The following is a 13,388-nucleotide window of genomic DNA, read 5'->3' as shown; positions in this document are numbered from 1 at the left end:
AAATTTGAAAAAAAAATTAGAATATTTTTATATTTTTTTCATTCAAAAATACATATATATATGCTTAATTAAAAAAAAAATAGTTATGTAAAAATTTGAAAAAAATTAAAAGATTAATTTTGAAAAATAAAATTATTATTTTTTTTTATCCGAAACTATAGCGTGAATACAATGTTAGATATAAATTGTCATAAACATACACTTAGACATGAGTCATGATTAGCATTTGTGCTGTTTTAAGTTATAGCCAAAACTGCCATGTCACTAAATTACTGAAAAATAAAAACAAAAAAATCACAACAAGAATAGCGTTCGTGTTGGACTTTGTCGTTTAACAAATGCCTTTTGCTGCAGGGTCCCTCAAGTGTGAGTTACTCTTTTAGCAGTGTATTTATTACAGGGTCCCTCTAGTTGGAGTTCTTTTTAACACTGAATTTTTTACGTGTTCCGTTAAATTTTAATTTTAAATCTGAGCTGTGGCGTATTACAAAACTTATAGTAGAATTACACGGCAAATAATTTTTTGATATATTAATTCATTATTTTGAATATTTTTTGCCTTTGGTGTGGCCAATGAAAGCGCTCTGATAACATTGGTCCGGCACACACTTTTTTGGGCACAAGTATAAAAAAGAATAGGGTGGTGGGCTGAAATGGAAAATAGAACGCAAATATAGCATCTTGACTTAGTTCTATACTTATAGAATATTGACAAATTTGTCACTTATGACAAATGCATTTGAGCGCCTTAATACAAATATTGCGAAATCTTATCTATGTTGCGGTGCAAAGAAAATGAGCTGTGCTGATGTCAGTGAAAGGCGAGAGAAAGAGGAAGGAGAATTGTGAATGCGAATGTGAATGGTATTATTGATATAACAGCCCCCACCCTGCTACTAGCGTGATTCAATACATAAATATGTTATGGTCATGTGCACCACTGTAATACTTATCATAGCTGCGAAATCTGCTCAATCATGCCAACTTGCTAATCAATATTAGTTGAATTGTGTCAATTCGGAATATTAAAAGCAAATACAGATTCACATAACGCAATGTAAATTTATTGGAGTATAAAATAAAGTACAAAAATGATGTTGTATACATTTTTCCTGTTATGATAAAAAAGCTGATAAAGCCCCTCATTAAAATCGTTTGCGTTCGGAGGTGTCATAAAACTGGTATCTAAAATTTTTTGGAAAAACCCAAGTTCGGTGTTGTAAATTTATTTATTTCCGTTGATCGACTACATTGCACCGTAGCGCAAGAGTTCGTTCGAGATCAAAATTGAAGAATGAAATATCTTCTCTCCAATAAATTTATACATCATTTGAAAGGAATAATTCCAAGCGTGGAATAATTAGGCACATAGAGAAATAAAGTACGCCGAAATTTGAAAAACAAAAAAATAAAAAAATAAATAATATGCATTAAATAAAAAAAATTGAAATATAATTTTATAGAAAACACTATTCTTATTTTCTCTTAAGGGGCTCAACCAGTGTGACTGACAAAAAAACAGGTGGTTTTTGAAAATTTATTTTTAAAAAAGTTTTACATTGATTGTTTTAAAACTTTGTAAGTATATTAATATATAATTAAACTTCAAGTACAAATTTTTTCAAAGGAAAATCTGGACTTTTCTTCTAATAATAGGGCATCTCTCGAAGGTCCAAAAAAGTTTCCCCACTGCTGCCTTTGTTACGGTCTTCAGAGTGCCTGAAATAAAAAAAAAACAAAAAAGTCATTAAAGATGATGGTATCACGCGTTGATTAACGCAGGATTGTGATGAAAAAACGAAATCCAAAAAAATCCCGCAGTTTTGAAAAAAGTATAAAAATTTAGTTTGAAAATGTGATAGTATTTCACATCGCAAATTTACAATTTTTATTAGATTGAAATATCGGAGGGTCATTCAATGTTCAAGAACAATGTCAATTCGATCGTAAAATTATTTTTTAAGTTACAGTGGCAGCAAATTAAGAAAACGCTATTTTGAGAAAAACGTTTTTAAAGAAAAAAATACTGATCTCACATTTATAAAACGATAAATATCATACCTAATCCTAATCTGCTATTCCAGGCCCATATAATTCACCTTCTTCTTCTTCAAAAAGTTGCTGCTTGCTTGCTGAAAAATATGAAAAAAATTTTTTTGAATTTTTCAAAGTTTCACACTGGTTGAGCCCCTTAAACCGATTATTAAGACTCTCATAAAAACCAAAACAATATTAAAATTTGAAAAAAAAAAATTAGAATATTTTTATATTTTTTTCATTCAAAAATACATACTTATATATATGCTTAATTAAAAAAAAATAGTTATGTAAAAATTTGAAAAAAATTAAAAGATTAATTTTGAAAAATAAAATTATTATTTTTTTTTATCCGATTGTTTCACTTACAATGCCAAGAGAAACGACTTCCACAAAAAAACCAAACGAGTGATTATAATGGATGGGTGTGATTCAGAAAAAATTCTCGAAAAAAAAATTTCAGTTTATTTTAATTTTTTACTGAGAAATGCATACATAGATGCATAACTAACGTAAATCAAATATGTAGAAATTAGCAAAAAAAAAAATAACTAAATTGAAAAAAAATTCTTCAATTTTGATTATAGAAAGAAATTAAGCAATGTGAAGAAAAAAGATTTGCATAAGAAAACAAAATTCTGAGAAAAATTTTGGAAAACAAATTTTAATTAAAAAATAAATTTTTAAAATTTAAAGTTTTTTTGTATCGAGAAATACATACATATCTTAAACCGACCATTATTTCGCTTGCAATGTGGAGAAAGAAGACTTCCACAATAAATGAAAATTGTGAGAAAAATTTTTGGAGAAAAAATTTGGTAAAAAAAAAATTAAAAAAAAACAAAAATTTAATTTTTGTTTTGTATCGAAAAATACATATGTACACATGTCCATAAATAACAAAAACCATATTTTTAAATATAAACTAGCGTACCCTCGCCCGCTTCGCTAGACGATAAATTCAATGATTTGCTGAAAGAGAATAAAATTAATACGAAACAAAGCAAATTCTTTGATACAATTTCATTCGAACTTTATTGTAACACTTTTTGGTAGACAACGTTTTTGGTTTTTTCATCTTTCGCGTGAATAATGACGATGGTTTGCCAACTCGTGAGCAAGCTACATACAATTGTCCATGAGAAAAAATTGGGTATTCTAAATTAATACCGCACATTTGTAGATACTGTCCTTGCGCCTTATTAATTCTCATAGCGAAGGCAAGGCGAATAGGGAACTGCAAACGTTTGAAATCGAATGGTAAATCCGCCGGAATCAGTGGAATTCAGGGTATCAAAATGTCTTCTCCTTTGTACTTCCCTTTCAAAATTGTTGCTTCGATAACGTTACCCATTAGCTTCTTCACAGCGAGTCTGGTACCGTTGCAAAGTCGGGGCACATTACTATTGCGCAGCATAATAATCGGTGCTCCAATTTTTAATCGTAAATTATGAGGTGGTAAGCCTGGCAAATCGAGTGAGTTTAAGAATTCAGTTGGATAATTTACGACCTCATCTTGATCAGTAATAGTGTCTATTGACTTATACGCAACTATGTCAATAGGTATTTGATCTAAAATAGCTGAATTTATATCATTGACGTCCTTATTTTTCCCAGCTAAAATTGCTCTTTCGCTGAGTCAATCATGGTTTTTGTAATGTTGAACTATGTTTGGAAATACACTCTGTATCAATGCCTCTTTAGACTGTGCAAAAGTGCAGAAATTGTTAGGCAATGTTATCATTCCTGTTGTTTTTGAAAAAAGGTTTATTTTTTTTGGTTAAAAAGTGTTTTTTGAAGTTTTGAAAAACACTTCGCTCTAACAAATTTCTTCTCAGTTAATTGCTGAAAATTAAATATTTTGAAAAAACTATTTTTTTTAATTTAACGTTTTTGAGAAAATTTTGTGCTTGAAAAAATTTCATACTTTTGTAAAAGTTTAAATTGATTTGTTAAAAAAAATTTTTTCCGCTTTGAAAAACACCCCCTCGAAAAAATGTATTCTCTATTAATAGTGGAATATGAAATGCTTTGAAAACACCTTTTTTTTTAATTTTGTTTGGTTTTCAGAAAATTTTGTTTTGAAAAAATTTCATACCCTTGAAAAAGTTTTATTTTATTTGTTTAAAATTTTTTTTTTTGTAATTTTAGAAAAACACCTCTTCGAAGAAATTTCTTTTATCTTTTTGAGGAAAATTTGGTTTTGAAAAAATTTCATGCTTTCGAAATTTTTTTATTTTACTTTATTTCTTCAAAATTTTTGAAAACAATTTTTTTTATAATTTTCGAAAAACACCCCTTTGAAAAAATGTTTTCTATGTGTCATAGTGGTATTCCATTAACTTTTAGGATTATAGTCAAATACTTACAAATATCTACGCTTTCACAAATAGCAACAATAAACAAATTTCCTCAAAACCAAAAAATTTACTTTTTTTCTAAAAAATTCTAAATAAACAACGTAATAAATTTAGAATTTTGTGTTCACGAAAAAACAGTATTGTTTTTATTGTATTAACTGAAAACCAAAATGTTGCAAAAAATCAAAACAAAACTAAATTATTTTTTTGTGTTCATTTGGTCCATATGTTCCATAAAAAGTTGATATGGTAAATAATATGCAGGGTCTGATACACGCAAATTTCCATTGACCATTATAGTGACAAAATTATCGATCACCAATTCCAACAGGATTTCAAAATCAGAGTTGGAATCAGTTGTTGTGTGGTGTACTTCTGAAAAAAATGAGAAATAAACAAAATAAATCTAAAAATTCGAATTCTAACTTTATCTTGTGTATGTTCTTATTACCTTTGAATTTTTCCAATGAAGCACCATTCATTTTAAATTTTCCAAGAATTTTTTTTATCATTTCGCGTTTCTTTCCTTTTTCATTCGATTCCAACATTTGTTCATAGCCGAAAACATCGTTTGCAAACGCATTCATTTCCATATAGAATTGGTCAAAGAAAGCATTGCTCAATTGAATTGAAACATTATTTTCATAAATACTTAGGACCTTAACTAATGCACCTTGGTACATACCTAACGCAGATATTCATCGCGACCTTGACATCGATACTATTGATGAAACAATACAAAGCGCTAGCAGAAGACACATAAATAGACTATTAAGGCATACAAATCCTATGATGAGAAGACTACCAAATAAAGAAAAATCTACCCAAAGTCGGCTTAACCGTCAAACACCAACAGATCTTGCAAAATCCTTGTAATCAATTGTCAACTAATCGTATATATCATTGTTTGTTAACCACTTGTTTTTAAATAATATGTATATATTTCTTCTAAATGAGCTTGGGGGCATTGGCCCTTCAATATCACTCTCATTCCATCTTTTTGTAAATCAAATTACTTATTGTCTAACGACAGGTGTAATATTTTATGGAAGAAATAAAAAAAAAAAAAAAAATTTTCATTCGAATCATTTGAAATTTCTGTATACAATACATTTCTGTATCACAATACAAATACAAAAAATTCAAAAAAAGTTGTACACATAAAATGAATGTCGATTCGAAACTTACTTTAATCTAACAATCGAGCAAGTTTTGTTTTGGACAATATTTTGATTTTTTCTTTTTTTTATATGAAGAAAATATTTAAAAGAAATTTTTTTTTGCTAAAAACCTTCCCCTAGTGGATCCCTATAATATGAAAAAAGAACGAATAAAATTGGCCTCGTATCGGCCCAAAAAAATGCGGACGAACGAACATCATTTCATTTTTATATATATAGATAAAAATTATATATAAAAATGGAGACGTTTTTTTGTGTTCGTTAGTCGCCGATTCACGCCTAAACGCATTCACCGATTTCAATCAAACTTTCACAGATCATTGGTATTGGTCCATAGATGGTTTATGTGAAGTTTTAAAGAAATCGGTAAAAGTATGCGTGCGATGTGTAATTGTGAAAAATACCGTGTTTCCCTACACGCAAATTAATGGAATATACACAGACATGGATAACATTGTTTCGATGTCGAGTGACGTATGCGACTGTATTATTCGTAACGCAATAGTTGTCCTCTCTTTTCTTTCCTTTTTATGCATGCGGACACGGCTTTTTTTTAAACTGGAAAAATATTTTTAGCTTCATTTGAACGTTTTATGATTTAGATAAAATAAAAATTCGTTAAATATATTTGATTCCATGAATAACCATAAGCCTGTATTTTTCGAAGTTCAAAGTTTTTGGACAAATATTGAAACGTTTACTTAAATTAAATTTTAAATACATATATATAAATGCGCAAATGTAAAAGTTTAGATGGATTTAAAATATACGAAATTATTCAGCGGTTGAATCCATACATATTTTGAAATCCATCAATATGGATCGACAGTCGCCATAAATGTTCTTTGCATTTGCAATGACAATAAACAAAGCACAAGGACAATCGCTGGAATTATGCGGAATTGACTTAGAATATCCATTCTTCTCCCACGGACAATTATATGTATCATGTTCACGTGTAGGAAAACCATCAGTTCTGTTTATTTATACCACAACTCAGGGCAAAACAAAAAGCGTATTGTAGTTTAGGAAAAGGCTTTGCGTTAGTTTAAGTTTAAAATTAACATTAATTTTATATTGTAAAAAAAGAATAAATACACATAGAGTGAATTTAAATCGAGTGTTCATTATTCATTTTTAATTTTCATATGCCTAGCGAAGCAGCAGAGGGTCCGCTAGTGGTTTCTATAAATATCTCGACCACAGCATCACCTATCTAGCTACTTTTTTTTTTAAATTTACATTTCCTGACCACAACATCACCTAACAGATCAAAATAATCTAATAATAATAATAAGTCCATAAACTATAGCCTCTGCGGTTTCGAGTGGTTCTTAAATGGAAGTTTACCACTCCTTGGTTTCCACTTAGTCAACATTCAATGCTTGGAGTGCACCCCTACCTTACTTTTGTCGAGTTTACCTAACACACGCACTCAACGATATGCGCAGTTGTAGAATAAAATATAACACAAACTGAAGTGAAAAAATAGCGTAATCTTGCTGGGATATAATTGTCAATAGTCAGCTTCTGAAAACAAAAAAAGTTAGCTTAGATTCATTTAAATTATTTAATAAACGAGTGGCGATATGCGCAGCCCTTTGTATTCTTAGCTCATCTGTGATTTTCCCAAATAAGCTAAACCTAGCAAAACACGAATTTTTTTATTTATTTTAAATAAACTATAGCGTGAATACAATGTTAGATATAAATTGTCATAAACATACACTTAGACATGAGTCATGATTAGCATTTGTGCTGTTTTAAGTGATAGCAAAAACTGCCATGTCACTAAATTACTGAAAAACAAAAAAACTCACAACAACAATAGCGTTCGTGTTGGACTTTGTCGTTTAACAAATGCCTTTTGCTGCAGGGTCCCTCAAGTGTGAGTTACTCTTTTAGGAGTGTATTTATTACAGGGTCCCTCTAGTTGGAGTTTATTTAAGCAGTGGTCCGTCAAATTTGAGTTATTTTTTAGCAGCGTATTTTTTACTGAGTCCATCGTTTCAGTTACTTTTTAACACTGTTTTTATTTTGATTGCTGCTGCATCTTTAATTCTGCCTAAACCGCATCTGTACCAATAGCGGAGTGTTTTAAATTGCCTTATCAGCTGTTGAGCTCCCATTGGGCTTATATTTTTCGGTTAGCAAATTTTATGGGGTGTCTAAGAAAATTTACATTTTTGCTCAGGGTGCTTGTGACATGCCACTAGTAACGGCGTACTTAATCAATAGCGTGTATAAGAACGCACCAAAAACATTGTCCGTTTCGGCTTATTTCAGGGGCTTAAGTTGGATTCTGAGCTGTGGTATATTACAAAACTTATAGTAGAATATCTAATATCTAAAATGTAGGTAAAGATCACATAATTTTCTATGCCGATTTGCCATAAGGATTCATTGTTCATGATTCAGTCATATGTTTTCAAATAGCCGATACCCGTACATTCATTTCAGTGCTCTCTACTAGAATTCCTTGTCGGAATCTTGTTAATTTGGTTTGTGTTGCACAATGTGTGCTTTATTTAAATTCCAAAAACAAACTCGAGCTTTAAAGACCCTGTTTTTCATTATCAATTACAATAAAACGAGACCCACAACGAGCAGCTCGCACAGTAAACACAGCCGGTTTCCCAGTGTCGCGTCTGTTGTACAAACTCGTTCCCATAATCGTTTTTGCTATTTTACTAACTCGCCTGCTTTTTTGACCGCTGCATCCCATCAGTTTGTGATTTGACGTTCGTTAGAGAGCGCGCTTTTGTTCATTTGTTCTTACGCACGCCAGTGAAAAATAAAAACAAAAGCAAAAAATAATAAAAATAAAAAAATAAGTGAAAGCGCATAAATATTATTTGTGTGGAATAATGCAATACTTGGCGCTTTGGATACCCTTTTACCTCTTCATTGCCGCCGTTACGCTGCTCTTCGTGTGGTGGCGTAAGCGTTTGAACTACTGGGCCGATCGTGGTATTATACACGAAAAACCGTCCTTGATCCATGGCAATTTGGCCGATCTGGAACGTACTCAGACACTACGCGACCCGTTTCACAATTTCTATACGAAATATAAACATGACGCACCTTTTGGCGGCTTCTACTTGTCGATGCGTATCGCGGCAGTGATCTTTGATCTCGATCTTGTAAGGCATATATTAGTTAAAGATTTCGGGAATTTCAGCAGTCGCGGCGCATACTACAATGAGAAAGATGACCCGATTACGGCGCATTTGTTCAATTTGGACGGTACAAGCTGGCGTAATATGCGCGCCAAACTAACGCCCACCTTCACATCGGCCAAGATGAAGTTCATGTTTCCAACGGTGGTGGAGGTGGCAAAGGAATTTGTAAAGGTACTACAACAAGAAGTGGAGCAGCAGAATGCAGGCAAAGCTAACGGCGCCACTCAGTCGCACAAGGCACAAAACGCTGTGACGAGCGATGACCCGTCAATGCAGGGCATTGAAATTAGGGATTTGCTGGCACGCTTCACCACTGACGTCATCGGTAGTTGTGCATTCGGACTGGATTGTAATAGTTTGCACGAACCGGACACACAATTCCGCGTTATGGGCAAAAAGATCTTTGGTGAATTTAGACATGGTCGCATATTGGTCGCTTTTGCGCAGGCCTACCCAGAGCTATCTCGTAAATTGGGCATCAAAATGATTCCAGATGAGGTCAGTGAATTCTTTCAGAAAGTAGTGCACGATACCGCTGCGTACAGAGAGAAAGAAGGTGTACAGCGCAAGGATTTTATGAATCTCTTGTTGGAGCTGCAAAAAGAAGAAGATGGCTTGAGTTTGCAGCAGATTACTGCGCAGGCATTCGTTTTCTTCGTCGCTGGCTTTGAAACGAGTTCTAGTACAATGGGTTTTGCGCTGTATGAGCTCGCATTGAATCAGGAAATACAAGCGAAGGCGCGCGCCGAGATTGAGACGGTATTGGCGCGTTTCGATGGCCAATTCACATACGAGTGTATGCGTGAAATGCAATATTTGCACCAGATCTTTTGTGGTTAGTAAGCGAGCGGTGGTAGAAAGTTTGTAATTTGAATGATTAATGTTCGTATTTTTTTTATTTTCTCTACAGAAACACTGCGCAAATACTCCGTCGCCTCGATAACCCTGCGCAAGACACTGAACGACTATCAGGTGCCGAATACCAAGTATGTAATCGAGAAAGGTGTGATTATTGTTATACCCATTGATGCTATACATCGCGATCCCGAAATATATCCTGATCCCGAACGTTTCGATCCCACACGTTTTGAACCGGAGGAAAAAGCCAAGCGCCATCCTATGGCTTGGCTGCCCTTCGGCGAGGGGCCACGCAATTGCATTGGACTGCGCTTCGGTAAAATGCAAGCCATGGTGGGCTTGGCTTTATTGCTGAAACATTTCAAATTCACGCTGGCACCTAAGACTAAAGTGCCGCTAGAATTTAAAAAAGGAGGACTTGTGTTGGCGAGCAACGATGGCATTCACTTGCATGTGGAGCCAATCGCAAGCGCCAAATGAAGTAATCGATTTCAGAGTATTATTGTATTTTTAATATCAACAAATTTAACATAAATGTCACATTATAATTACAGTTTATTAAATTAACTTATTTTACTTTCTATACAACAGTTTTGTGTTTTCTACTTTTCTTATCTAATCGGTCTTGGCAATACTATGTAGTTGTAGTTGTTCGCCGGTACACAGCTTAGAGTTCATTGAGTAATAAACGAGATAAAAAAAGTAGTGAGTTGTAGATAAATAAACTCTGATAAGAAAAAATTGTCTGAGAAGGCAGAAATTCACCGGACTTTGCTTTGTAAATTTAATCAGATTCAAGTCGCAAATGTGTTTGCCTCATAAAACGAGTAAGTCCGAAATTAAAAAAATTAAAAGTTGCTCAGTGCAGTATCCACACAATGAAGAATATGAAAGTAATTTCAAAAGAAATCCCGTTTAAGTTCCAATTGAAATGTACTACTCGCGTTTAGGCCTCTAATATCATAGGTGCCTTGATACTCTTCGGCCCCAAAATATAATAAAATATTGATCAATAATTGAACTGGATCTTGCGTTTCCAACAAAAAAAGTGAATGACGCCTAAAAATGTTCCCACTTTTGTCTCGAGTCGAATTCTCGAATTCTCTTCGAAAGCTTCGAAGAATCTGTATTAAAAAAACGACGAACAACAGACAGACGCCTTATAAAACATTTGATCAGGATACCGAGTGAAATCGCGCAAGTTTTATCCTCACTTGACTTGCAAAAGTCAATTTTTCATTAATTCTGTTTCCTTTCTATTTTGAAAAATAAATTAAATTTACCACAGAAGTCCACTCATCAAGTGTTCAAAGATCTCTAATATAACCATTGCATTCATATTTAACCAATACCTGAGACAAATATGTCTTCTAACGTCTTCTCCGCTAGTAATAAAAATTAAAAAAAAAAATCAGTCCGAACACTCAGAGTTTTAAAAGTCATATCATCATATCTTTCATATATCAAGATTATAGCACTTTCCGAATTTTAAAAGGTGGCTCGTTCATCTGGAGTTGATCCCCAACCGACCAAATTGAAAATTGCTCATAGCCCAAAGAATGACATAACTCTTCTCCGAAAGTTTTAATCGGATTAGGAAATTAACTTAGAGCAGTGATATTCTTAATAGGAGATATTCTTTAACATAAAACTTATTTGTGGAGTGTAAAAACTTACCCGTACTTTGTAAAAATTGAATTCAGTAGTACCTCTGATTCAGGATACCTTAGTCAGAGGACCCTTTTCAATATAGCCATCGAGTCTTTGGAATACAATATTTCAAGTAAGCCCGTATGGCACTTTTAATAAAGAAGGCAAAAATAGAAAAGACAAATAAAATAACTACCTTGAGCCCGATTAAAAAACGTTCGATCGCAAAGCAGCTCAGCTCGGGTCAGGCGAGAGGAAACTGAGTGGGATAGCCAAAACTCAATTGGGTTCGGAGTAATAAAAATGAGCTTATAATTCAATTTAAGAAATCAGCACCAAGAGGTTGCCTCAAATAGGACTAGGAGCTCGGCCAAACACCCAATAAAGGGTGTGAGTAGCAATTATTTACAATATATTAGGTTGGGGAATAATTTCTTAGGGTTTTTACCGAAGACTTTTATTTACAAAAAAAAGAACAATAACTACATCAATATGTTCATCAATTATATATTTGCCGTTGCTATTTACAACCTCTTCCCACCTTTTGACCAATTTCTTGATGCCGTTCCGTCAAAAATCGCCTGGTCTCAACAACGTCTTTGACACCAGACCAGGCGATTTTTGGCGGAACCTCTTTGTTATCGAAGGTAACACCCTTTATATGGTTTGACAGGTCAGAAGAATACGGCGGATGCTGAAGGAGCTCCCATTTGAGATTTTGGAATGCGGCTTTGATGACTTTGCAGCATTGGACCTGCCGTTGTCGTGGAGGAGAATGGTTTGACCATGTCGATTAGATCTTTTCAGTCAAATAACCTCATTCACGCGATGTAGCTGTGGCATTCTTTTCGAAAATTCCCAATTCACCATGCCCTCCCAGTTCCACCAAACACATATTATGATCTGCTTTGGATAAATAGCCGGCTTGACTCTCGTCTTTGGTGTATCTCCTGGAGTCACCCATTGCTTTCTTTACTTCATATTAATGCATAGGCACATTTTCTCATCTCCCGTGACGATTCGGTACAAAAAGCGCTATTTATGACCGCGTATTTCCCGATGGCGGGCGAGATGCTGAGAAGGTATTTCAAGCTGACTTTCTTGGTTTTTTTCGTTGTGAGACGCCAGTTCACTGAAAAGTAAGAGCCCAGAATCAAGCCTCGCACCACGTATTTTTATTTGTATTATTATTATTTTTTTTTTTTTTCATTAATCATACATCTGTCATACTGACATTTATTACATTTTTTAACAATTACTTAGGAAAATTATTAAATATATTTCATCATGGCCAGTGCCAAGACGAACAGAGCGATTACATTTTAGGAAAACAATTACATTTTATATAGAACAGTTATTTTAGCATACGAGAATAAATATTTAATTTAATAGGTCAATTGGTCGGTTTCTCTTCAGACGTCGTAAAGTTCTTCTTTCAAGTTGTGAGAGTGTATTGATTTCTCTATTTTGGAGCTGGTTTATTTCGTTAAAATACCTTGTTGATATCGCTTTTATTTCTTCGTCGATTAATGGTATATTGAACGTAGTATGGATGTCATCACTTTTGTGTACCTGTCGGACATTGTTGTTATAGGTAAGATTTTTGATTGTGGTCGCTGTACTTTGTTTATGTGAGTTCTTTTTGCAGTTCCCCACACTTGTAGTGCGTAGGTCCAGATTGGTTTAATGACCGCCTTGTATACTAAAAGTTTGTTGGAAATATTGAGCTTAGAATTTCTGCCTATTAGCCAATGCAATTGTCGAAATTTTTCCTTTACTTGTTTTATTTTCTTTTTGATATGATCTTTTCAAGTTAATTTTGAGTCCACATGGATTCCAAGATATTTTGCAGATGTTTCAATTTGTATATTTTTATTGTTGAGCTTAATCGGCATAGCAGCAATCTCTGTTCTTGTCGTAAATATTACTTGTACAGATTTGTCCTCGTTTACTTTTAAACTCCATTTGTCAAACCACTTCTTTACATTGTTGGTGTACATCTGTAATTTTGTTGTTGCGGTTGAGAGGTTTTTGTCAGATGACAATAAAATTGTGTCGTCTGCGAATGTTGCTATAGTAGAATTAGTTTCGTCTGGGAGTGGTATGTCAGAGGTAAATAA

At 33.4% G+C, this 13,388-nt stretch overlaps 1 protein-coding gene across 1 annotated transcript; it reads left to right on the top strand.

Moving 5' to 3' along the window:
* The first annotated feature begins 8,211 nt into the window (after positions 1-8,211).
* On the top strand, positions 8,212-10,206 carry LOC129244792 (cytochrome P450 6a2-like). Its single transcript, XM_054882635.1, has 2 exons — positions 8,212-9,595; positions 9,671-10,206. Exons 1-2 carry the CDS (start codon positions 8,446-8,448, stop codon positions 10,096-10,098), a joined length of 1,578 nt encoding a protein of 525 aa, XP_054738610.1. The 5' UTR covers positions 8,212-8,445; the 3' UTR covers positions 10,099-10,206.
* The last annotated feature ends 3,182 nt before the right edge of the window (positions 10,207-13,388 follow it).

Source organism: Anastrepha obliqua, chromosome 4 (assembly GCF_027943255.1).
Source record: "Anastrepha obliqua isolate idAnaObli1 chromosome 4, idAnaObli1_1.0, whole genome shotgun sequence".
NCBI lineage: Eukaryota > Metazoa > Arthropoda > Insecta > Diptera > Tephritidae > Anastrepha > Anastrepha obliqua.
Note: the sequence above shows the minus strand (reverse complement) of the source record. Positions and strands in the feature narration are given on the sequence as shown.

Bases quoted from the DNA above. Each gene is read 5' to 3' on its own strand.
- LOC129244792 (XM_054882635.1), top strand. From the start codon at position 8,446: ATGCAATACTTGGCGCTTTGGATACCCTTTTACCTCTTCATTGCCGCC. The intron at 9,596-9,670 runs GTTAGTAAGCGA...TTTTCTCTACAG, and splicing joins TTTGCACCAGATCTTTTGTG to AAACACTGCGCAAATACTCC.